This window comes from Rhipicephalus sanguineus, chromosome 1, assembly GCF_013339695.2.
Source record: "Rhipicephalus sanguineus isolate Rsan-2018 chromosome 1, BIME_Rsan_1.4, whole genome shotgun sequence".
Taxonomy (NCBI): domain Eukaryota; kingdom Metazoa; phylum Arthropoda; class Arachnida; order Ixodida; family Ixodidae; genus Rhipicephalus; species Rhipicephalus sanguineus.
In genome coordinates, this window is record NC_051176.1 from 52,337,295 (window position 1) to 52,364,032 (window position 26,738).

At 43.9% G+C, this 26,738-nt stretch overlaps 1 protein-coding gene across 1 annotated transcript in view; it reads right to left on the reverse strand.

Annotated features, from left to right (window-relative positions):
- Positions 1 to 26,738, reverse strand: part of LOC119387325 (tudor domain-containing protein 7B) — a 119,828-nt gene that overhangs the window by 56,644 nt on the left and 36,446 nt on the right. Inside the window, exons 5-10 of the mRNA XM_037654715.2 lie at positions 24,623 to 24,745; positions 24,083 to 24,187; positions 17,938 to 18,042; positions 17,422 to 17,540; positions 10,354 to 10,518; positions 8,074 to 8,503 (exon numbers count right to left, since the gene is read on the reverse strand). Of these exons, the coding sequence (XP_037510643.2) occupies positions 8,074 to 8,503; positions 10,354 to 10,518; positions 17,422 to 17,540; positions 17,938 to 18,042; positions 24,083 to 24,187; positions 24,623 to 24,745 (1,047 nt within the window). The remainder of the gene's footprint in view (positions 1 to 8,073; positions 8,504 to 10,353; positions 10,519 to 17,421; positions 17,541 to 17,937; positions 18,043 to 24,082; positions 24,188 to 24,622; positions 24,746 to 26,738) is intronic.

Here is a 26,738-nt window from a genome sequence, read left to right on the forward strand (position 1 = left end):
AACGCGTCGAGCAGACGCCAGCCCTGGAAACGAAAGTAATGTTCTGGCACGTTCAAGCACTTATTATGCTCATTTATTCTACCGCGTCCAAGTAAACGTTATGCAGCACTGACTCATGCTACTGCCACTCTCGTGCCCGTACAAATGTCGCAACTTTCATGCCCATCCCGCAGAAACAGGCAGTACACCACAGAGAACGCTGACACAACGCCCACGGCCGCTACATAAAAAAAAAGGTAGCGGCCGTGCAACGCCACTCGCATGCTCGGGCTGCCTCGGCCACGTCGATGTGCACGTGACCATGCATGCGCATGACGCGTTCATGCGTATGTGTCAAGTGAAGAGAGCAGGGAAGGGATTTGGCTAGCGAAGGCTACACGGGGCAAGTGGCAAGGGTTTAAAACTCGCCTCCTCGCGTCATGGTTTCGCGCTGCTACAAATTATTGTTTTTCTCAGCTTGTAATGAACCGATTTCAAAAATTCTTGCGGCATACTGCTCTTCATTTGGTACACAACAACTACCAGCGTCTTACTAAAATTTGATATGTGGCCTGGTGAGGGGCCCTTTAAAGGGACACTAAAGTGAACAATAAATTGTCGTTAACTGAAACCAAAGTTTATTATAGATGAGAAAATCAATGTCGAAAGTTTCACGTTTAAACTTCCCGCCGAAATCTCCAATGGTTTTTGGTTATGTTCATTTTGGGCAAAGAAAATTACACTTTTGTCGTGGTACATGGGAAATGGCACGTCAAACTATTCGTCGAACATGGTAGTGCCTTCAGCAAAGTGACTCCACGAGTGTTCTACCAGTGGAACATTCTGGAACAAGCCTGATGATGCAGTAGGGCCTCAGTACAATTAATCACAAATACTCAAACTGCCCAACACAAGATAAAATGTTTCAGTGCACTACAACGTGGAATAAAATGAAACTCGTGCATTCCAGTCTCATTCCTCCAAAAAATAACTTCATGTTACCCCTAAGGATGATGAAAGTTACACTTTCGCTGGGCTGTTCTCCGCTAAAGCCCCTCGCTCGGGTGCTCCAGCTGTCGGGCAGTAAAGCAAAGGGCTGGCACGGATATGTCAGGACGTCCTTGTAGTCGGGCAGTTTTAATTCCATTAACGATATGCGGACCACTGAAACATGATTTTCTTCCAAACTAAGCATTTCCTTGCCACGAAACAAGCACTAAGAGGTTTCTGGATCACTATTTCAGTAATCCACATAGACTCAATTATTAGCCTCCAGTGTCCCTTTAAAGGACCCCTGACACCAAAATTGAAACCTCGAGATCTTTGTGTTGTTTGACTTTCCTGTATACGGGGGCACATCTGACCGATTATTAGTGACGAACGTTGCCTTTAAGATATCTTAATTTGGTTTTAAAGTAAGCGTGAGTGCTCACTTGAGTTGGCTGCACCTTGCGACATCCTGGTATGACGTAGATAGAGGCCCCGTGTGACGTTCCAAGTGTAAAGCAAGTATTGTGGACGTCACAGAAGGTTTGCGGGGCGCACGTGCACAATACGACCACTGGCACCCAGCGAGGCCTATTGTTCCACACCCCTCTGGCTCTGTTGTCGGGCTGCTCTCGAGGTAGTTTTCGTGAGGGGACACGCGCTTAACAGGTTTAACCCATACCGAGGCACCCACATACTTTCAATCTCTACCGCGCTCGGGGCCCCGATTTGAAAACCGCGCTGTCAACGTCACCACAGCTTGAGTGCACGTGGTCTTTGACGCTACCCCGCATGGGGCACCAGTTTCTTGTCGTTTTTAGGCGGGCGTTTTGAAGTGATGCTAAAATGGTCACAATTAACTACGCTAGAATTAGTTGTACGATACGCTAGAGCATTTACGATTTAATTTAGAGATTACCAGACACAAAGCTACAAATTACAGCCAAAAAGTCACCAACAAAAATTTCGCTGTCAGGGGTCCTTTAAGTCTCTGGCTAGCTGAGAATACAATATACTTCATTTTTACCAATTAGGAACTACTTAGGCCCTAGTAGATGCCGTCAAAATCTATGACATCTTGGTGACTGGTGTGGGAACTTCTAGGTGGTTTCGCCACGCATATTTTCTTTTTGCGCATTTTCTCGCTTACCAAGCATCTTGCAACAGCATGATGCTTCTGGTACTGTGAAAAGGTAATTTACTAATACGAGAAAAATCGCTTTTCTCTTTAGCGTCCCTTTAATGTTCCAAAAAAACTCAGGCTATCAGAGCCACTGTAGTGGAGGGCTCAGGATAATTTCAAAGTTCTTTAATGTGCACTGAAATCGCACAGTACACATGCCTTTAGTGTTTCACCTCTTTCAAATGCAACCTTTGTGGCCTGGATTAATCTCGCGACTTTCGGATCAGTAGCCGAGCACCGTAACCACTCGGCCACTGTGGCAGCTTCAACCACAAGGTATTCGAGGAAGAAATTAACCCTTTGAGGGTTTAGGCTGCACATGTACGTCATTGTCTGTATGTTTAAAACACGCACCTTTTTCAATCATTTCTCTTGCTTGGCATGTGCTGCCACACTTCGGGAATATGTGGAATTTTTTTCATGCACCGATGGCTCTCCGTTGTTTTTTTTTTCTTTCCAAAGCGGTACGCCCGCTTTCCCTTGTGCATCAGAGCGCAAGCATGCATGGTGCGGCTGGTTTCGGTTTCGTCCTTCGGGTGGTTATCACTTCTTGCGCCCACAAAGCTGATAGCTGTCTGGCTTCTAATCTCTCAAAGGGTGACCGCTTGTTACTCTCTCATTTACTGCTCCCCGGGGCGCGATTACATCTGTTTCCATACGGCGCTAAATTACACAAACGATGCCGCCGTGGTTGCATTTCCCATTTTGGGTACTCAGAAAAACTAACTCCGTCTCGTTGGCGACAAGACGAAGGATTATTACTAGGAGTGTGCGAATATTCGAAATTTCGAATATTTTTCGAACAGTGTTTGCTATTCGATTCGATTCGCACTGGAATTTGACTATTCGAACTATTCGAACTTCCCAAAAACAAGCACAGTCAACGCCCGATTGAAAGTGACCCCTTCAAATTTTCAATATGCTTCACCACATTACATTCTCGTGTTGCAGCAAAGCTGCCTTTCAAGCTCCGTTACGGTCGAACTTTGCCAAAAAACAACGTCCGATTGAAAGTGGTCCCTAGATTTTCAGTATGCTTTCGGTATTGCGGCAAAGCTGCCTTTCAAGATCCGTTACGGTCGAACTTTGCCAAGACACAGTCAAAGTCCAATTGGAACTGGTCTCTAGATTTTTAATATGCTTCACCTCATCACACCCCAGTATTGCGGCAAAGCTGCCTTTCAAGCTCTGCTACGGTCGCAAATGTATTAACTCAAGAAAACGCTGGTTTCAACATGGAGATGAAAGATGTGGCAGAGGTGGGGGCTCAATTAATGCTGTTTTGGACCTGAAATTTGGGCAGGAAGTCCAAAAGATCGGAAGCCGAAGCTTTTTAGCATCCAAAATTTCAGATGTTTTTATATATCGACGTCTACGAGGCAGATTTGGAACTCCGGATTTGAAGGGAGCACACCCTTGTCTGCCACATCAGTTGGGCTTCCACAGAAGTTGAAAGAGGAGGAGAGGCTGAGGAAATGGCATCTTTGTTTATCACGTGCAAAGTGTTGTTGGCAACACTTTGGTTGCACCAAATCATGTACATAAATACAATTCGGCCTCTACATTGCCTCATTCTTGATAAGACAACTATGAAACAGCACCCCACCAGTGCTTCATCAACCTAGCGAAAAGGAACACTTTCATGTTGCTATATCATAAGAATATGCTTAGGAATCCTCTCCAACTTTTTTTTCTGCAATTTCGCTTCGAAGTATTCGAAAAATATTCTAGAAATATTCGAAAAATATTCGATTCGATTCGCACTCACACTTCAATATTCGAATTCGCTTCGCACCCAAAATTTTGCTATTCACACAGCTCTAATTATTACAGCTTTTTTACTCATTTTGCTTTCCGGACGGGCGCACAACCATACAGTTTTCTTCCGTGCCCTCGCTCACGCAATTCGCTTACGCTATGGAAGTGTGTGTCGGTTGCGCTGCTGCTAGTGAGTCGAGCGGCGATTCTTCCGATGTGGACTATTCCCCAAGTGCCACATCAGAATCTGATTCATTGGATGTCGATTCGTCAGACGAGGATTTATTTATGAGTTCAGACTCCGATGATGATAAAGGAGCGACATCTCGACCATCACACACTGAAAAGTTTTTAGTGTTAGAGCAAGAACATTTTTTACCGGAAAAGTACTCTGGTGTGCTTATTTCTGTATGTCTGTGAGCTACGTTGAATACAATGCATAATTTTTATTTATAAAAAATCGTATAAGTGTTTTTTTTTTAGTATTTTGCTTGATGTTACTCACGAATAAACCATGTGTATATAACAACAAAAATGATTTTTTTGTCACTTTAAAGTCACACAAGAAAATTTCAGACAATTTGTTTCTGAAATAAAATCGTCTGAAGAATTTAATACAGCAATAAGAAAATACACATTTTTGGAGTGCATTTCGGAAAAAAATTCGACCCTCGAAGGGTTAAATTATATTTAGTAAATAAGCTTAAATAACATCTCGGGAAGCTGGCCTGAACTAAGGCATAAGTCAGTTATAACTCGGCAACTTTCATTCTTTTGCTGTTTCCATTGCAAACAGTGGAGAAGATGAAGGAAAGAGTGGCAAAAACACCAGCTTCATTGCCTTCAGTCTCCGTCATGTTACACTGCGACTGAGAGTTATGTGAACATAAGATTGGAAAAACAAACTTTAATAAAAGAATCGCAATGCCACAGCATTTTCAGCGGAACAGCAATATAAGAAGCATCAGTACATACACACAAAGGGACTCTGAAACAGTTTTGGCAATTTTGTACAAATGCAATGAGATGGCCGAGCAAATTTACAGGAGAGGATCATTAGGAGACGAATATTATGTCGCCGTACCCCTGCCTATAGCATGCTGCACGGGTGAGTGATGTGGCGGGTAATTTTTCCAACCTAACTATGAACAAAGTTGTTAAAATCATTGGAACACTTTTTGATTGGTTGTATAAAGAAGAGAGCTGCGAATATGCAATCACAATTTACTATATTCACGAACATTTGAGAACTTCTGGCGGACAGCAAGCATTATATGCCTCTATACCAACATGTTCCACATTGACGTGAGCTGTGCATCCAGTGTTGATCTAAAGGTTTCTTTTCTCTAACACCACGAATCGCCTTTGCTTCAGTGCGGGCTGCAAATCTGACGACTGGTGATATGTCAATTGCTGCGAAATTTTGTGCCTATGCAAGGCAACCAGCAAGTGGAATCGCTGCAGCGTGTTGGTACAGTTACCACTGAGATCAGGCCACAGATGAATGCGAGGATGCATTGATCGGCCATAACATCAACCCCAAGGACGCCATGATAATTCTTGTATTTATGCTTACCGGTACTCTTTGAATATGTTCTTAGCGTCTGTAGAATGGTCTACTGAAGAAGAAAGTGTGAGCAGACAGTATCATTGCAGCATCTGGTGGCGATGGCTGCGGGAGGCAGAGCTCAGCCCCAATGTCCAGTTAACCCTCCAGCTTGGCAAAGTTTGAGGAAGAACAGCAGTACTAAGAAGAAGGCTCACAGCAAATTGCCAACAGATGCCTTCATAGCAGCTGCTTTGAATAATTATTGGTGCAAATGACTTGACAATGCTGTAGCCTAAACGCTTACACAGATAAAAATTCTTGGTTAATAGTGAGATAATGAGAATGAATAATTGAGAAGAGTTGAGATCAGGTTATGTTTAGTGTGTCACTGCTGGCATCAAGAAATGCATTAAACAGCCTAGGCAACCGGTTCTTGTCAACTGCAAAACTGGCCACTTGATGCCTCAATGAGAGGTAAGAGTCTTCAATCCAACTTTCTCGAGTGAGTGAACATCCAGGGTTTGTCCACAAAGTAATGAGACCAAGTCTGGTAAAAAGAATTTATTGATCCGATTGGTACAAATTTATAAAATTCAACAAAGTAGTCTTTTTAGGCGTAAGAGTGCTAAAAAGTCTGCCGGGCTCACATCATGGCTGTTGCAGCCCTGATGGAAGCCGGGCAGACATCTTCCTGTTCCCAAAGCTCGAGAGAAGCCTGAATGGTCACCGTTTCGACTGTGTTCCCACCACTGAACGGGCTGTCACAAAGTCTGTGAAACAAGTTGCGGCAGCGGAGTTTCAGAGAGCCTTTGCACTTTGAGAACAGTGTTGGCAGCAGTGTATTGATGCTGAAGGAGACTATCTTGAAGAATTTTAGTATGTACTGATCGGATCAACAGACTCTTTTACCAGACACAGTCTCATTAGTTTATGGACAAACCGTGTATGCACGCTCCTAAACTAAAATGCCTTTCAAGCTGTAAACTAGGGCACTCGGCAAAGCTTACACCAACATTTACAAAAGCCGGTGCTTTTCTTCCACTGTCGCACATCATGTGCCTTATACCCTGTACAGTAAAACCTTGTTAATTTAAGTCACTGGAACTGTGAAAAATCTTCAAATTATGTGGGTTTTAGAATTAATGAAACATGCAAAAAGCTGGATGCAAGGACTTTGAATTACTGAAAGTAATCAGAGGTGGTCGTTTGCTGTGCCTGGTAGTTTGCAGCTCCCAAGGTTATAATAATAATAATAATAATAGTAATAATAATAATAATAATAATATCTCGTGTTTAACGTCCCAAAACCACGATATGATTTGGAGGAATGCCGTAGTGGAGGGCTCCGGAAATTTTGACCACCTGGGGTTCTTTAACGTGCACCTAAATCCAAGTACACGGGCCTCCAACATTTTCGCCTCCATCGAAAATGCAGCTACCGTGGCCGGAATTCGACCCCGCGACCTTCAGGTCAGCAGTTGAACGCCGTAACCACTAGACCACCGTGGCGGGGCGCTCCAAAGGTTATGTTTTCCAGCAATATCCGCTTGCAATTTTCCCGCAAACCCGGCGAAACAGTGGGCCTCACTGCTGCCAGTGCAAAAAAAGAAAGAAATAAAGAAACAAAGAAAAAAGCAGTCTCGTGGTCAGCTCAAATGCGTGCCTGCGGAAAAGAAGACAAGCTTCACTGCACTGTAACACAGTGAACACAGTGGTGGCACGCAGGCAGCATGTCACCTGCTCCTCACAGCGTCAGCGCATCATGATGCAACCATTCGCCCACTGTTTCTGGTAAAATAAAGAATTTAATGATCAGTGAGACGAAATTCGCGGTGTCATCTGGCTGGAAAACATGATCATTGAAGTTTTCAAACTGAGTTTTTGAAGTAGGCGTTGCAGGCACTCCAGGCGTTGCACTCCGCCAGCAGTGCAAGCGCGCAAATTGCTGGAGCCACCGCCAATCGGAGGTTCACAGATATCACGCATTCAGTCAGACCATCCTTTATTAATTTCTTTATTTTCCCAGACAGAATGGGTAAATCATGATGCATTGACGTTGCAAGAAGCATGCGACATGCTGCCTGCGTGTCACCACTGTGTTGCAGTGAGGCAGGTCTTTTCCGCAGGCACACATTTTAGCTAAGTAATCCCCCCCCCCCTTTCTTTTTTTCGCTGGCAGCAGCAAACCAAGGGTGCTTCACCTGTCACTCATTAGTATATTACACTGCATTGCTTTGTGGCTCCTAAGGGCCGTCGTTTCCACGGATTTGCGGCGAAATCGGGACTGGAAATTGGCACCTGGTACCCAAAGTTTGCAAAATACAGGACCGCAGAAATCCTTCGAATTAAGTGGGGTTTCAAAATAACCTAGTTCGAATTAATGAAGCTTTACCGTATTTCTTTTTTTAAAGCATGTTACAACCAGTAACTTGTTTACCTTTTCAAAGCAGCATTCTTAAAGTGCATCTCAATTCTGCATATATACAAATGTATACGCAACCCTTTGGACAGATGCTTCTGCTGTAGGGAATTCTACCTAAAACCCTATACTAACAAACTGAGCTCTGTGGTCGCCAAAGTACACAAAAAAGGGCAGAAAAGAGGGCGAAACACCGACCTTTTGCACCAGCACACGGTACCAAATCTTGTCCGAATGATAACCTGCGTAGTAGTGGCTTTTGCGGAGCAGCGCCTCAGGCAGGCCCCTAGGGAAAGTGGTGGAACCCTCTCCAGCATAATAACTTTGCATTTCCGACATCAGGGCCTCCAGCTGTCCCCTCTTGTCCACCAACTGAAGCGTGAAGCTCTGTGGATTGGCAGCATCCGTAACCTTGACATCCAGGAAATACACAGGGGTGGGGAGCTGAGGCACTGGAAGGGGCTTGCCCTTCAAGCTTTCCTCATCCAGTATGGGTGGCACCAGCAGGTCTCCCTTGAGATCATACAACTGCGAGGCAGTGCCGGAGATATCTGGGCCAGCACCTTTCGCCCCACACGTCCCAATCAATGTCTTAGCTAGTGATGCCATGAAGGTGTCTCCAGCAGCACTGTGAAGGAGATTGCACGGGAACAAGAATTTTTTTTATATGGTACGAAACAGTATGCAACAGCACGAAACAGTATGCTGCCTTTAAAGGCAGCCAGTAAACAACCTCGCGGTCACAGGTGTTTCTACAGAGGGGGCAAGGGGTTGCTTGCCCCCTGCTAAGAAAAGGTAGGTTTCCTCCACTTTCGATAATGGTCATTGTTGGCTGCAGACTGGGAAACTAACAAGTGCAGCAAAGTTTTACTTGAACGCAGCAATCACATAATTATGTGATTTTTCCTACGAATCTGCTGTGATGGCTGTCGTCCGTGTTTCATGGCCACGCACTGTAGGCTCCCTGCGGTGCGGGCTGCCTATGCGACACCTTCGCGTCTTTCGCTCGAGCATTGCAGAGGAGGCTACCGCTTAGCAGGGGCTCTATAACATTAGGGCAATCTGTCATGATTTTATTTTGTTCTGCCTGGCCTAAAATTTACATAATCGGCAACAAAAATACGGGTGGGAACCAGCAAACGTTTTATAGCCCGATCAAATGCTCTTCCTGTTTCGGGAAATTTAGTTTCTTCCTTTGAAAAGAAATAGCATCGTCACTGCTCCATATCCATGCTGCTGTGAGTTGATGACTGTGTAGAAGTGTCGAGTATTTTAGTTGTGCAGAGCCAGGAGGGTGTAACAAGGTTCCCGCTTTAGTCTCCGATTAAACTGCTTCACCTTGCTTATCATATGGCAGCCTAGAGCGATTGCGGCGGCTTGTAACAAGGCGATGAATAAGGCAGTGGTCTCGAGCACATTGAGAAGCACAGCTTTCAAGTTTGCCCATAATTTGATCGACTACCTGACCAGGGAAATGATTAGCGTCCACGGTTTTCGAGACTAAGAAGACTGCCCACCTGCGTCATTGTGTCTGTTTGTAATAATGTTTATTTCTCTCACCACTTTATCCCCATAAAAAACAATAATTTTAATTGCCACATCTCCCCTAATTTCATCACACTGCCATACAACTTGTTCAGAATCTCCAAACTTGCGCCCTGCCACACAATTAGTTTTTTGACATGAAATTAGCAGCCCTCTTGAACGTTGGTGTGAATGAGTGCCGATATGTACTGGCCCACAGAACCCATGATGATTCAGCACGGTGGTGATCAACCCCAACAGGAGCACACGGATGTAGAAAAAAATGTGCCAAAAAGTGAATATTTCACGCCAACTACAAGAGAAAAAATCGCTGCTGTGTGCCATCAGAAGTGCCGCCACTGACTGGAAAAGAAGTTCTTCCAACAGCAATCGCCACTCCCACAAGAGCCACGCATGACACTATATGGTGCATGCAGGGCACAGAGTAAAAGTTTAAAAATGGGAAGAACCTTTCGAACAAGTGTGTGGAATAACCATATGCTATGGGTAGAGCTGCAAAGCAAATGTAATGTTCTAATCATGCAGTAGCGTCCCCGATCTCTCGTTCGTCTTGCCACTGCTGGTGGCACACACGTCAGTTGTCGACCCCCAAGTTCAGATTTTCAAATGTAAAAAAAAAAAGGTCAAACATTTGTGCAATTCAAGGCTTAAGGTCAAAATTTAGGCCTAGGCAAACTTATTCGGTAGGTATTCACAAGTTCTGCAGTAAGATTCACGACAGGGAGAAACTGTCATCCACATGACAAATCATTTGCCTAGGAATAAATTTTGAGCGCCATTAATGAGTACATGGTGCAAAAGCAGATGAAAGCATAAATGGCACAGCATATTTACATGTGCAGTACGTCTCACGCGAAAAAGCAGCCACAAGTGCCCAATCAAGGAAGCATGAAGATAAGCCACAAAACAAAGGATGGGCAGTCACACACTCACCCATTAGTAACCACCTTGGTCGCTTGCTGCTCAGCGTTCTCCACATTAAAAGTCTTTGTGAGAAGTTCCTTCTTCTCGGCCGATTTTGCTTCCGCTGCTTTCTGGAGAGCAGTTCTCGAGATTGGAGGCCACTGAAATGGTCGCCGGGTCTTTTTTTCTGGTTGTCTGCAATATTCCATAATGAGAAAACATCTTTTGTTTTGCCTTCCTCTCTTACTGAATTCAGTGCTACAGCATGTATCGCTAGAAAAAATGGACATGTGAGCATGCCGACCTTCAATTATAGGCAAGACACAGTCTATGCAAAGAAAAAATAAAAAATTGCGAAAAACACTAAACATTGTCTTATTACTTGTGTGCTGCATGATCTCAAAGGCTGTGCTTTATTTATATTTGTGTTGTGCAGCACAACATAGATGGCAGACTATTGTGAATTTCATCACTGAAATGCATAATGTGCCAAATATGGCACATACCGATTTCTGGCTGTATACTACAGGGGTGCAACAGCCAAAATAGGACTTGGAGAAATTTTTGGAGCAGGAAAATCTTGCATTTGGAGCAGGAAAATCCAAATTTGGAGCCCGTTATGGGAAAAAAAAACTCCGTCTTGGAGCACAAAATTCCAAATTTGGAGCAGCTTCACAAACAAAGCTTGCTTTTGGAACAGTAACAAAAAATTAGGGGTGTGCGGATATTCTAAATTTCGAATATTTTTCGAATAGTGTTTGCTATTCGATTCGATTCGCACTGCAATTTTACTATTCGAACTTCCCAAAGACAAATGCAGTCAACGTCCGGTTGAAAGTGACCCCTTCAGATTTTCAATGAGCTTCACCTTATTACACTCTCGTATTGCGACAAAGCTGCCTTTCAAGCTCCGTTACAGTCGAACTTAGCCAAGAGACAAAGTCTGATTGGAAGTGGTCCCTACATTTTTCATATGCTTCACCTCATCACACCCCCGTATTGCGGCAAAGCTGTCTTTCAAGCTCCGTTACGGTCGAATTTAGCCGAGAGACAGTCAACGTCCGTTTGGAAGTGGTCCCTAGATTTTCAATATGCTTCACCTCATCACAACCCGTATTGCGGCAAAGCTGCCTTTCAACCTCCGCTACGGTCGCAAATGTATTAACTCAAGAAAACGCTGGTTCCAATATGGAGATGAAAGATGTGGCAGAGTTGGGGGCTCAATTAATGCTGTTTTGGACCTGAAATTTGGGCAGGAAGTCCGAAAAATCGGACGCCGAAGCTTTCTGCATCCAAAATTTCAGATGTTCTTATAATTGACGTCTACAAGGCAGATTTGGAACTCCGGATTTGAAGGGAGCACACCCTTGTCTGCCACATCAGTTGGGCTTCCACAGAAGTTGAAAGAGGAGGAGAGGCTGAGGAAATGGCATCTCTGCCTATCACGTGTAAAGTGTTGTGGCAACACTTTGGTTGCACGAAATACAATTCGGCCTCTACATCGCCTCATTCTTGATAAGAAAGACAACTATAAAATATGGCCTCACCAGCACTTCATCAACCTAGCGAAAAGAAATACTTTCATGTTGCTATCTCACAAGAACATACTTACGGATTCTCTGCAACTTTTTCCAGAATTTCACTTCGAATTATTCGAAAAATGTTTGAGAAATATTCGAAAATTATTCGATTCGTTTCGCACCCAAAATTTTGCTATTCGCACAGCTCTACAAAAAATATATACGCAAATCTTTCGATGTTACCACAATCATGTTTTCGGCGCATAACATGCTGAATAAGACCAATGAATTCTGTGGAAACCAGTAAGGCCTTGTGCATGATGAATTTGCACCAAGGTTTTACACCAAGGCCTTTACACCTGGCCTACACCACCGGCTGATCACGTTATTGTTGCAGTCCACTTCATTCAGCACCAGTGCGCTGGATTTTGTATTCTGCCCTGTTCAGAAGATCTATGAGGAGAAAGTCCATTTTAAAGAGAGGCACCATATCCATATATAGTTCAAGAGAAAAGTCTCAGTCCGGTGTGTTCTGCCATGCAACGTCTATAAGCGCAGCAATGGTGAGCTGCTATATATATATATATATATATATATATATATATATATATATATATATATATATATATATAGCGAAAGAGAGAGAGAGAGAGAGAGATAGCTATGCACAGTGAAAATCGGCATCCTTTCATTGTATGCAGTGCCTGTCACCAAGTAAAGCCGCACCCTTGCTTGAGAAGCGTGCGAACTTGAGCTTGTTGGTACACACTCATAGTAAAAAACAGCGCGAAAACATAAGGACGAGACAGATGAAACGGGACTAGCGCTGTTTGTTTCATGTACCATGTGACCAACAAAGCTGACGCTGTATGATACTCCTCGGGAAAAGCTGTCATACAGCTTTTCCCGAGGAGTATTCCTACCCACTCCGCTAGTGACCGCGTGTAGGGATACAGCAAAGATTTCGTTGGGTAAATGCAGCAATGGTGAGCTGCTTTCGTTTCTGCAAGCGACACGCAATCTGCGTCTCCGCTCGGGAGGCAGCAGCCAACGGCATGTTTGGGTCTGTCGCATATAAAATGCGTGCAATATATTGACGGTAGTACCAAAAGCACTATGCCACACGCGCTACTGAGTAGATATAAAAATCCTGATTGCGTTAAGGTTGCCAGCGATAACTCGCACTGGCGTGCTCGCTAGTACCTGCCATCAAACCTTCGCGCCAGCAAAGCGGTGACCACACTTGCATCGAAGTCAAAATGATTAGTAGACCAATGTCCGCATTTCCCAAAAAGCGGAAGGCCTTTTTCGGCACATTGTGATGTCAGCCTCACCGCGAGTTGAAGGGAGCAAGTACCTTGACGAACTCGTTCGGCGAAGGCGGTCAAGGTATTTGTGTGTAGTACTTCTCTAAACAACACTTTACTCGTCAGTACATTTAAAAAGACTTTGCTGTATATACAACCCGCGAATTTGTGCACGTGAGCACTGCTAGTTGAACAAAGGCAGCGTTAAACCGGACTCCACCTAACAATAACGACATCCCCACTAAGATTTGCAGCACGTGTCAAACGGCCCATTTGCCAGTTAACTTTCTTTACGCGGTGCTTCCACATTAAATGACCGCTAACCTTTGCTGATGTTGAATGACCTTGTAGAGCAGCATTTGAACCAGCAGTAAAAACTTCATTTAGGCCCATCGGCCTACCAGCAAACCCGCCAGAACAGATTAACAACGTGTTTGAGTCAAGCACCACTGGATCGGATTAGATTGGATGAAGGTGCCTCTTCCAACATTAGGTCGCCAATGCAGGCTTCGTTCCGCGCTAAAACCAGGCTAGAACTAGCGCAACCGTAAAAAATTTTGCGGTTATACCTGGGGCGTTTTGGCGCAGCGCGGCGCAATTTCGACAAATATTGCGGTTTCGGCGCTGCAAAACGAAATTATATCAAAATGGCGCAATTGGTGCAGCTGTTGCATCCCTGATACTATAGTGGCAAAAGGAATTGAGAAAAGTAATAACGAGCTTGTATTTTTAACGTCACAAGATATGCCAACATAATTTTTTTCATGCTTCTGCAGCGAAAAAAAGGTTGCGAGAAAAAATGGCAATCGCTGTTCGCATGCCGAAGTCTCATGTGCACTGTGAAATCTATTTCACGTCTGTTTTTCATACTGCTCCAGGGATGGCAACACTTTTTTTTTATGTTAACTGCACATAACTATGGGAATTACTCTGGCAGTGTCTCATTCTCAAGTGGGTCTCTTGCATCCACAATAAAAAATGTTAATCAGTATGTGCCAATATGGGACACTATGCAATAGAGGGTTAATTTGTAAGAGTTAGCAAGTATGCACATGATTAGCATTCTCGAATAGCTGTTGCAAAACTTGTAGTGCCTTGATCTAGCAATTCTTTGGGGCTCTGTGGCAACACACCAAGACTTAATTTTTGTTTATTTGATGGCAATAGGTTCCATTTATTGAATGTTGCATCAGAATGCTGCCACATCAGTTCAACATCATCTAAGTACTTTTTCCAAGTACGATTTCCAAGTACAATTTCCAAGTACAATTTCCAAGTACTTTTTCACCCAGTAGGTGGCATAGCACAGCCCAAGTCAATTTTGCACCATTAAATCAAACTCAACTAGCAAATAAAGTACTTTTTCAAATATGGGCTATTGAGACACACGAAATGTTCTCAAAACATGCCCTTATCACAGTAACGCTGGCTGTGGTGAATGTTAAATGATGATGTTCAGTATGAACGCTGTGAACAAGTAGCCTGCTCTGCAGCACCAACAGCAGCAACCTGCACGACAAGCGGAAGCATTGAAGGGGCTCTGCAACACTTTTTCAGCATGGTCAGAAAACGCTGCTGATCGGTAGTCGAGGCTCCGGAGAACACGCAAGCCAAACATCGAGTCAAATCCCAGGCCGCGAGCACAGCACGCGGCCTGGGATTTATAACAAACTCTCGGTCAGCTAAAAATTGCTTCCTCTTCTCTAGACAAATGATGCTATTTACTCAAAATCACTGCGTAATTGACTCAAGTTCCATGCCATTGGCTAATTTGGACATGGCGCGCTCGGTAGTTACTGTGGCCACTTGCTCGCGTGCATGTCACCGCACTGAAAGTAAGCTGCGCTTTCGAAGAAAAAAAAGAAAAAGTGCTCAAGGTCACGACGCGTGCGTGACGTACCTTCTTCCCCCGTGCCATCCCTCTCTGCTTAGCTTCCAGCGCTTTCGTCGCAATGAGAGAAGAGAGAAAGCAATTAGAGCGTGCGACAAATCTTTGTAACTCCGCTCGTACTAGACAGATTCTAAAAATTTTTACAGCAGTTGATTTGTGAGGCAATAAGCTCCTTTAGTGAAGCCATTCCATGGCCAGTTGGAAAAGTGTTGCAGGGCTCCTTTAACAAAATATTTACGTACTGTTGGCCAATTTTTCAGCTGCTGTCACACACTGATATCACGAGTTGGTGTCGCTGCTGCAGGTAGGTTTCAATAATTGAACATATCGTCAAATGAATAATTGAAATATCAGTCTGAACATTGAATCCCCTGCATTTGTATCCTTTTGAAATCAGTTTTGCTTGAACAAATGTCAAAGGAAAGTCATAAAATTATTCATGCCAATATGACAACCACACACAAGCTTTAAAAGCTTGTCATATGATAAAATCATAGTTGGCAGCTACTTTGATTCAAGTTCACTACTTTTAATTTGAACTTAAAAAAAAAAATAGTTGAAATCTGAATTTAGCTTAGTTGGGGGTCTGCCGTTCTGAACATCTGTGTATGCACACTTATTTTCACAGTGTTATATATAAAATGTTCAGAGAATCACTTGAACAATGATACTGTATTTACATGAATGTAGATTGAATCGAATGTAGATCCACCCCCCCCCCCCCCGCAAAATTGCACCGTTAAAGAAAGAAAAATGCACCAGCGCATTTTATGACAGAACTTTACCTTAAGTCATCCCTAAACTGACTACACGTACTCGCTTGTCATCCTCAAGCCAGCTGACTTCATGAACTTTAATGCCCAGGCCCTGCTGGCCTTGAAGGGTGCCTTCAGCATTCCCATTTCCAGAGCTAAAGACACTGACTTTTTGTGTGACAATTCCGCATGACCAATCGCACAGTTCGTTCACAAGTGCCGCAAGCTCTGGAAAGCGTCCAGCCTGCGAAACCCCCGGTGCTTGCAGTCACATGTGAGAATCTGTTCACACTGCAAACACCGCTGCCGCACCACCCGTTGAGAAACTCCAATCTTGCATCCTGCCGCATAGTTTTTTCAGTACGGAGAATGGCAGTGGCAGCCCTTTTGAATGCTTCTGTGAAATGAAGCCCCTAGAGTTTTTTTCTTACAGTGAATGAGTGACAGAAGTATTTGGCCCGGAGCACTCATGACAAAGCACGATGATCAAGCACAACAGTGGCGTGCGGTCTGGCGGCGCTGGTGAATCTAAGCACAGCTTATCAGCTTATTGGCCCACGCTTGCTTCCACAGGCAGATAAAAGACCTTTGTTCAGCAGCTCTGGCACGTGACAGCATACCGACACGTCAGCACTCGAAGCCTGTGCAGTGTACGGGGACAGTCGAAGGTGGGAAAACAGAGAGCGTTGCGAGGAGGGGAGGCAGGGCTTGGATGGCCAGGGGCGGATTTTAATTCTCGCTTGCTTGTCAAACAAGGCTATCAAAAAAGAGCGTGTCAAAAAGAGAAGCTCTTCCATCAACTAGCAGCATAAGTCGGCAAACTCACTCATGATTCAATTCATTCAAACTCGCTCAAACTCAGATCAGGCCATGAGTCTGAGTGAGTCCGGCTGAGTAATATGTTGGCAAGTTTGAGCCTGAGTCCAGCTGAGAAAAATTTTGGTGATTCTGAGCCTGAGTGAGCCCTGAGAGCAAAATATATTTCTTGAGTGAGTCTGAGTGAGCTCCAACTTTTTTGCCGACCTATGACTAGCAGTGCTCTTGAACAAATTGCCGCCAAGCCACTGTTCGCTGTCAGGAGTGCCACTGCCGATTGGAACAGCAGTTCTACCATCAACAATCGACATTTCAAATATGGCACACACACGGCTTTTAATGGAAGAGCAGCTCTCCCAATCAGCAGCAGCACTTCTGACAGCGAACAGCGGCTTGGTAAAAGTGGCAGGAAAAAGAAGGTTTTTTTTTTTCCCTTCAAAGCATGTGCACGGCTGCAAAGCAAACGTAATGTTGTAATGACAGCAGAGTGTCTCTGATTTCTCATTTGTCCCGCCATCACTGGCAGTACTAGGTTCATTTTTGATTGTAGGTCACCCCCCAATTTCAGATTTCAAGTTCAGATAACATGGGTCGACGTACAATCATTTAAATACGGTAACTTGGAGATCTGCTTGTCCACCAATATCACAAACGAGTCAAAACCAAAAACTAAGCAACAAAATTGTTTTTGGTAGGCATGACTGCTCTTAGAAAACCATGAGCATGTCTAAACTGGCACATATAGTCAGTCTGCCATTTCTGTCTTTTAGTGGTGAGCCGCTACTGACAAATTTCTCATTGAGCCTCACCTTGAAAACTCAGAAGACAATGTCAATGTAGCATTGACGGAGATAAGTTCATTGCTTGACCCGACGCGTTTAAATATGGACACCAGGGGCTCTGAGCCGTTCATTCCTGGCGTGACAACCTGAATGCAGAATACGAAACAAGAAAACATTAGTTTTTAATTTAGCAACACTAGAACCTTTTTTCAAATCACTATATTTCCATTGATATATGTATTAGCATGCCAATGGACAAGAAATTACAACAAAGAACTTACACAAGCCCTAACTATGAGCCAAATGAATTTCCAAATACAAGCAAAATGAGAGTTACCATCAATTCAAACTTTTCGCTCATAGAACTTCCACTCACAATTCCAAAGACCAAGAAACAAAATGATTTTTTTCGTGAAACCGGATGTGACATTCATAATATAAACTGAGCCTAAACTTTTAAATGAGAATTAGAATTGGGGAAAGCAAGAAACTATGCGGATAAATGCTGACCGAACGAAGATGTAGACTGAGAAATAGGCACACCTTCAGCAGCACATCAAGGCCCACAGGAATCATTTCTTCCAGAAGAAATATTGTCTTTGGTGTCCAAAAATCAGGTGCGACGTCTGCCAGGCGACAGAGGATAGCCTGCATTGAAAAGCAACATGCAAGAGACAAGCATCAACCAACCACCACATTAACAAATGCACAAATTATACACAAGTATTTCCTGCTTTTGATCAGCACTTGCCCTAATGAAACTTGCCACAAGCATAGGTTGGCAAAAAAATCAGAGCTCACTCACGAAATATGTTTTACTCTGAGGACTCAATTGGACTCCGAATCACCAAAATTTCCTCAACCGGGCTCGCTCGGACTCAGACTCACTAAACTTTTTCTCAGTCCGATTCACTCAGACTCAAACTCAGCAACATATTGCTCAGCCAGACTAACAGCTTCACCTGAGTCTGAGTGAGCCGGAGTGAGTAGACTATGAGTCCGTTGGCGTAAAATTAGCTTTTTCGATCATGGTGCCAATATCTCACATAATCAGTGCTCTACGATATGCCTTTTGATCTTGTACCTTCAAATACAATTGTTATCATCATATATCATATATCATCATTATCATATATCGATCCAGTAAGGACATTTTTATGAAATACGCAACTCACATGAGATATTTTTATCAAGACCTTCCAATGAAAGAGGTTTCGGGAGAGGTCATGGCACCCCTTCCCCTAGCCTCTGATCAATAAATTATTGAGGTTTCGCAGGAATGCTAGTGTGCTGAGATATGTGTGAATAGACTCGAGTATAAACGTAAGCTGATATAAGGTTGATAGTAATGCTGAAGATGAGTAGATAGGACCATAAGTCGGCAACAAAAGGTGGAGCTCACTCGGACTCACTCAAGGAATCTATTTTGCACTTAGGCCTCACTCGGACTCACACTCACCAATACTTTCCTCAGCTGGACTCATTTGGACTCAGACTCACTAAAATTTTCTTCAACCGGACTCACTCGGACTCAAACTCACCAAAATATTACTCACCCGGACTCACTCAGACTAAGACTCACGGCCCGATCTGAGTCTGAGTGAGCCTGAGTGAGTCGACTCATGAGCGAGTTTGCCAACCTATGGCCACAAGCTACTACACCAAATGGATGAAAAAACACCTGTCAAAAAAAAAAAAAAAAAACAGAGTAGCAAAAGCAACCGAAATACTATTGAGAACACAGATCTACACAAAAGCCTGTCACTGAATGTCCCCTAAATATACTACTAGCTGTAGCACTTAAAAAAAACTGCTACATAAAAGACTTCTTCGTGAGACAAATAATGCATGCAATTTTTTCTGTTTTTCACTTCCTGCATGTTCCCTTACTCCACTTTCCCTTCTGTCATGCATCTAGGCCTGACTGCTTCAATCTCCTGGAGCACTTCAGATGACAACCCCCAGTACCATAAAATATTATTATGCTACCAGTGACGATGCACTCGATTTAACCAGAGCTTTTGGTGTACAGTAGAACCCCGCTGATACGTTTTTGAAGGGACCGTATGAAATAAACGTAAGAGACGGGAAACGTAAGAGCCGAAAAACAGGAAAAACGTCAAAATATTTAGTGGTACAGAATTTTATTTCAATTCTCACGAGCAGCACAAAAATTGGCGCGCTCAGCCGCGATCTAGTCGATGGATAGAAACGCGGAGCTTAGGACGGCCTCATCCACAGAAATGTAATCAACGTATGTGATTTTTTTAACACCAACAGGCGTAGGCATGAAAGAACTAAGCACACGCAATCACGACCTGCGCGGCGAGTCCGACCGCGAACCGCACGCACGACCATGCGAGCTCCAACCAGCTCGAACTCCTCCCGTTCTCCGACAAATAACGATGATGATGAGTCTACGCCAACGCGATGGCAGAAGTGAATGCCAATCTCGAAGGCCTTGCTTTCGCAAGCAATTACGTCATACACGCCCATGTTTGTGCAATACAGATCTCAAAGGCTATGCTTTTGTCAATAGTAAATGCCAATCTCGAAGGCCTTGCTTTCACGAGCAGTTACGTCATAGACGCCATCTTTGCAATTTGAATCTCGAAGGCCATGCTTTTGTTTGCATCAGTTGAAAGATTCCGTTGCTTGCGCCTCTCATGCGGCTAATATTACGGTCAAACGAGGCCAAGCTGCGTGAAAATGCACCATGGCCGCTCTCTTTCGTAGTCACTCGGTCGGCTCCGAGCGCACTTCGCAACGTATCATACGGGAACGGTCCGACAGTTATGACGTAACAGCTGGGTTCCCAATACATTGTATCCTATGGGAGCTATGCCGGGACCGGCGGAAAACGACGTAACAGCCGGGAAAACGCAGCAGTGAGGAACGTAACAGCGGGGTTCCACTGTACCTCACATTCTTCAAAGTTCAATACAAGTGCTCTTATTGTTTTGAAGTGGTCTCAAAAATTCGGCATCTGAAGGTACAAAAAAGTTCATTGTCACAGAATTTCGTTGCAGTGAAAGTTCATGCATAGACCACAAAAGTTAGGAAGCTCTGATGATTATGACTTGTCCTCTGGTCCCACCAAATGCAAGCATTAGCTTTTGCATTGAACTCTCGCCAACTCAGACTTACTGGTGCACGCCGAGTGAACGATGTATTTACTCGCGTATAACATGCACAAAATATACAGAAAATATGGAGCAAAGCTCGAGGTGCAGGTTATGCACAAATTTCAGTGCGTATGTTGGCTTCGCGGTAATGCAAAGAAAGCGGGTTTACATCAATACTCTGGTATGTTTTTTCTTTCTCCCACGGTTTGTAGTGGGGGGTGCCCGTTATACACAGGGGTGGGTTATACATGAGAAAATACATTATTGAAACTACCCTCTGAGTGTGCCAAGCGCACAGTGCTGCGAACGAGCGTCGAGCGTACCAAAGCTTCACTAGAGGCCAACTGCAACAAAGTGCCAAAGCTCCACACTACCATACTCATCAGCGACCGACAGGAAAGCCGAAACGCTGCGTGCCGTTTTACAAAGTTGCAGTGTCGCACATTACCAGTTTCGGTTTCGCAAGGTGTGGTGCAGAGCGCCACGCGACGGACATTTCGTGTACCAACTCCTTGAACAATGTTTATACACTCTGTAAATAAAGATGAGTCCTCTCCCCGTTCCCGGCCTGGCTTGATGTGAGCAGCGTGCGCTCCAGCGCGGAGCCGCCCTCCTTGGTGTCCACCGGACGGTGTATCCGGTGGCGACACAACAGATGTTACTGCCTTTAAAGGGACACTAAAGGCAAATAACATAAATGACAATGTGAGAGAATGTCTAAAACGTCAATATTATCAACAGCAGTGCTCTAGTAATCGAGAAATTAAGGCAAATGTAGGACACGATGTGCGCCACGAGTGGGATATTTTGGAAATGATCCCGATGACGTCAAGAGTCCTGAGTGCAATTAACCACTAGTAAACTAGTTGTGATAAAAAAAAGAACCTTCCGTACATCACAAGACATAATAAAATGCTGCTTGTTCGTTTCTGTCTCATTCGTGGAAAAAAGAACCTCCTGGTGTTACCATGGAGAACGACATGAGGGGTTCAAATGTTCTGTTTTCGCCGAGCTGCACGTCTCAGCAGTGGCATAGCCAGGGGGGGGGCACACCGGGCCCGTGCCCCCCCCTCAAAATTTTTTTCTCCCATGGGATTGAGACCACAAAATGACTCCCCACCACACTTATCTGCCCGGACCCCATGTCAGATCAACCAACGTCGACTTATTATTTGCCTTTAGTGTCCCTTTAATCTACCGCTGTGATAGCTGCATACCTTCAGAGCTTATTCGTTATCGATAACCGGGACAATAATGACCGTGGTTTCCTGCACAGCAGTTACAGCAAACGGTAGTTCAGTTTTCAATCTGTCCGCGCTGGCCGTGTGCATGCCTCCAGAACTGCATCATTGCTATCTGTGATCGCATCTATCACGGTTTTGTCCGCAGCATTGCTTTGAGTCAGTGTGCATTGGATGCGCACATACTTTTGTGGTCGCTCATGATCGTGTCGACATGAGTGAATTTGTGTTTGCAGCGGTTCCGGCATAATGTAGGTATGTTTGGCCTAGGTGCGCGCTGGCCACACGTGTGCCTTCGCAGCACCTCCTGAGGCATTGGCCTTCATAACGCCATGGCTGTCATTCACGATCGCAGGGCTAGTGATGGCGAGCAGTAGTTTTGTTTTGAGCGCTACGTCAAAAACATGGCAGGAGTTCTCGAAGGATTTTACCCCAGCCCGCACGCGCACCAAACCCGCTGGCAGCATCAAGGTCGATGAACAATCTGTCGCCAAGAAATCTCAATGGCGAAAAATTTACCAGGATGTGCATGTGGCACCTGAAAGTGTGTCTCCAATGAAGACATGGGGGCCTAGCGATGCAGCCGCACGGCTCCAATAAGAAATGATAAGAGTTGCTAGTGGAATTTCACGGCAATCCTAGACAGGCTCCTTTTCCTTAAGTCGTAGCACTCACGAAAACTTCGTTGAAGCGGAAGTATCCAGAAAAAGTACTCGTGACGAGACATTTTTTGCATTGTTTTCTATAGGCGGCTGACGAGGAATCGAAAATTATTTGTTGTGGCGGAACTTTTGTTGTAGCAGAGTTCGATATAGCGGGCTTCGACTGCATGTATTTTAACCTTCAAGCGCGGCTTCCCGGCAGTGCGGATTTTCCCTGATTAAGTGATTTCATGGCATCGCGGTGCTAGGTTGCAGTGAAGCCACCTTTTCTGGCGGGTTACCTACGGTAAAATATGTCTATTCGTTCGTTTCGAATACTTCAAAATTTCGGAAGTTTTAAATTCACATGAAAGCGAATTTAAATACTGTAATGTTTGTTTGAATATTTTGAAGCGCTCGAATATTTGCCCGTGCCTAGTAATATGTTACTTGCTCGAATATTCAAACTTGTCCGAATATTCGCCTCTTTAACCACATATTCAGCCGTGGCCAAATATTCTGGAAAATACAGATATGCATTTTTCGAATCGCATATGCTTCGAATAAGGGAAATATTCTTTTCACATTCAAAATTTCGAATATTCGCACACCCTTATAAATAATATCTTCAACGATCTCGTACAACGGGAACACAAGCAGTGACTGGAGATTAACAATGGTCAACTGACACCGTCAGGTCGCATGAAGCAAGCGTCAGTCAGCGAGGCCGCACAATGGATAAGCAATGCTTGAAAGGCTTTACCACCTGCAATAGTGTCGGGAGCATTCCTGAAGATCTGCCTCTCCAACAGTCTGGACAGCACAGACAACGACGTGATTTTTGCAGACAAAGACAAAGACACGTGCAGCGCCGATCAATAACTGGAGATGCATGTAAGTCTTACATTTTCTGATGATTGCAACGATAAATAAAGCGCAGCGGCAACCACCTTTTGGTTCCCATTTCCAGTTGCATCATTTCGTATTATAGTTGTTATATATATATTTTTTCTTTTTTGTTGAGACAAACAGTACCCCCTTTGCATTATATTCGTGATTGCATAATTTACGTGCAAATACGGTATACTCTTACTGTACAGTTTCTGTGTCCCCTAGCTCTTACTGTACAGCAAAGAAAGAGTCTATCCACTTCAAAACGTAAGGATCAAGGTTAAGGTGATGAATAATATGAAATGCTTCATTGACTTCTTTTTATCTTTTTGAAAAATCTATAAAAATTTGCACTAAATAGCAAAAGCTTTCTTTGAAGCACAGCTTAAGCTATGAGTGAAAGAAATCAGCTCCATATTGCATGAAAATTATTTTCAAAAACAATGCTGTGTAAATGAAAAAAGTAATAAATTCAACTCAAGGAAGTTCACCATGTAAGTGAATACTACATGTTGAAACAAGCAATGGTGGCAAAATGGGTAGGTTGTTAGCAGGGCACACTTTGTTGCCAAACTATTTTTTAAAGATACCACCTTCCCGGCCTTTCATTCATTAAGAAAAGTATGCGTGTCGATAGAGTGTTGAAATATCTTGCACGTTAGGATGGTAACTGCAATTCTGCCCAAATTGGTGGACTACTCTTTCCATCAACTATACCAGCATTATTTTTCACGTTGTACTGTGTAACTACAGTGCTAGTATAGATAGGAGATGCATGCACAGCACACACCTGGTGTGGGAAGCTCATGATGGTCTCCCCAAAGACCACCAGCTCAAAAAGGTATGCAGCGTACACGAAAGTCTCCTCCCCAGTATCAACAAGTCTCACGAGCACCTGTCGGCAGGAAGTTTCCAATAAAGAAAGAGAAAAAAATCACAGGTCAGCCCAGTGCTACTGTTCTTGGCAAGCTTTGAAAAAGGAGTTTACAAGAAAGCCCACTTGAGCTGCTGCGTGCACTTCAATTGAATTGAGTCTTTATTTTCATGTTTGGGCCTACATGAAGGATGGTGGGAGTAAAAGCTGCACTATGTGCAGCTTTTACTTGCTCACCAACATTTACAAAAAGCTTTTCAGAGCAAAAAAAAAGAAAAACACGAAACTAGCTTCAATACTAGTGTCACACAAGGCTTTCAATGTTCATTATATCCAAATGTCAAATTGAATGCGCAATGAGCAGTACTATACAGCCAGTTTCAACACTAAACAAAGAAAATACTGCTGGACTTGATTAGCTTGATGTGAATTGCCATCATCATTTGCGACACCTACTTTGTCGTCCACTGTTCGCACGCCAGAGACGAGAAGGGCCCGATAGAATATGGCCGAGGCTCCCTTCCTGCAGGCATACAGCTTTGATTTCCGAAGTACTTCTGCAGGCTGGTGCTTATCGTTCTGCGAGTCAACAGAGATGGGAGAAAAAAAAACAAAAAAAACAAGGCAACATTGTTAGCCAACAGATTTCAAATGAATTGACTTTAGTGAATCGCAACATCTTCCTTCCATTATAAACCAAAAGACACCAGACAAGTATTGCTCATGCCATACACACCTCTATCTATAGCTATGAACCTAACTTCAAGTATAATTGCACGACATTCTCCTTGATAACTGCAAGAATGCACAACTTACACCTGCGACTACCACCAGTTGTGTGACCAAGTTAGTCGGAGATGGCCAGCGCTTGATTTTTCAGTTGTGCGACGGCAGTCTGAAATTTCTGAGCCAATGAGGTGCGCAGAACAGGACATCAGCTTATTTCACGAGGCAATGGCATTGCAAGCAGACGTGAATTCTGTGCAAGGATGAGTATAGGTCGTACGCAGGTGTGAACATTCGTTGCCTTTTTGGTCGCTTTTTGGTAGCTTTTTGGTCGCCAGCCACACATGGTCAAGTGACCGGTGCTAGTTGCAGGTGTGAATGAGTCAATACATTGCACTCACACTGAAAGTAAAATATTTTATAAAGGCATGCTTCAGTGCTGGTGGACAACAATGACCTATGCTGCTCTGAAAGGAAACTGTCAAATTTCTGTTTAACAACAAAGTTAAAAATACTACCGGATTCACTACATGTAGAGTCTTCACTGATTAAAATGCAACAATTTAGCGCTAGGTAATGCACATATTTTTATTCCCACCACAGTTTGTGTCACGTTGACATAATTTTAACTCGAACATTTACACCAGAGTCAACCTTATTTTTAGCGGCCAGTTTCGTAGCGACATGACACGGTGATCTCGACCAATTGTGCACAATATATGTTATACAGAAAGTTTTTGTGTCGCGTTTCAATCCGTGAGGGCCGTACAGTAACCGAGATGTCTAAATGTAATGCAACGCACAAAACAGGGGCATGTACCAGGCAAAGATTTTTTCAAATGTAGTGTGCAATTAAATTTAGTACTTTCAGTACTTAAAGGGGCCCGCAAAACTTTTTCAGCATGGTCAGAAAATGCTGCCGATCGGTAGTCGAGGCTCCCGAGAACGTGCGAGCCAAACATTATAGCACAGCACGCGGCCTGAATTTACAATTATTTCTCAAAGTCAGCTAGAAATCATTCCCTCTTCTTTCTACAAATGATGCCATATACCCAAATGACCACGCTGTATACCCAAATTCACGGCCATTGGCTGATTTGAGCATCGTGAACTGCATAGTTACAGCGGCCACCGCGAGAGGCTGTCACATGCCTGCCCTCGTAATCACACTGAAAGTAAGCTGCGCGTTAGAAGAAAAAAAAGAAAAAGTGCTTAAGGTCATGACACACGCAAGACGTAACTTCTTTCTCTCGTGCCATCCCTCCCTGCTTAGCTTCCAGTGTGCTCGTCGAAACGAGAGAAGAGAGAAAGCAATTACAGTGTGCAACAATCATCTGTAAATCCGTTCATACTTGACGGATTCTAAAAATTTTTGCAGTGGTCGATTTGTGAGGCAATAAACTCCTTCAATGAACTCATTCGATGGTTACTTGGAAGAGTGTTGCAGGACCCCTTTAAAGTTCTACCTAATAAAAGCATCAACACATGACCAATGGTAATTTATTTTTGGCAATACTAGGCCTGGTGAACACCATTGAGTCCACCCAAACTGAACCTCATTCAGCCCAACACAGCTCGTATGATAAAAACGATAATATAACAAATCGATAAACTTCATTAACTGTGAGACCCTCCTGTGCTTGCCAGCTCCAATCTGTGTTCCATCAGCCCGTTATGTGCTGATGTAACAGAGCCTCATCCTTGATCTAAATGCGCACACTAAACGACGACAAAGCAAGGAAGACAAGGACCAACGCAGACTGTAGGATCACTGCTTCTAGGAATCACCTCACTAAACGTTTAAAGGGGAGGTGCCATCAAATTTCGAGGCTATAACAAGCCTCTT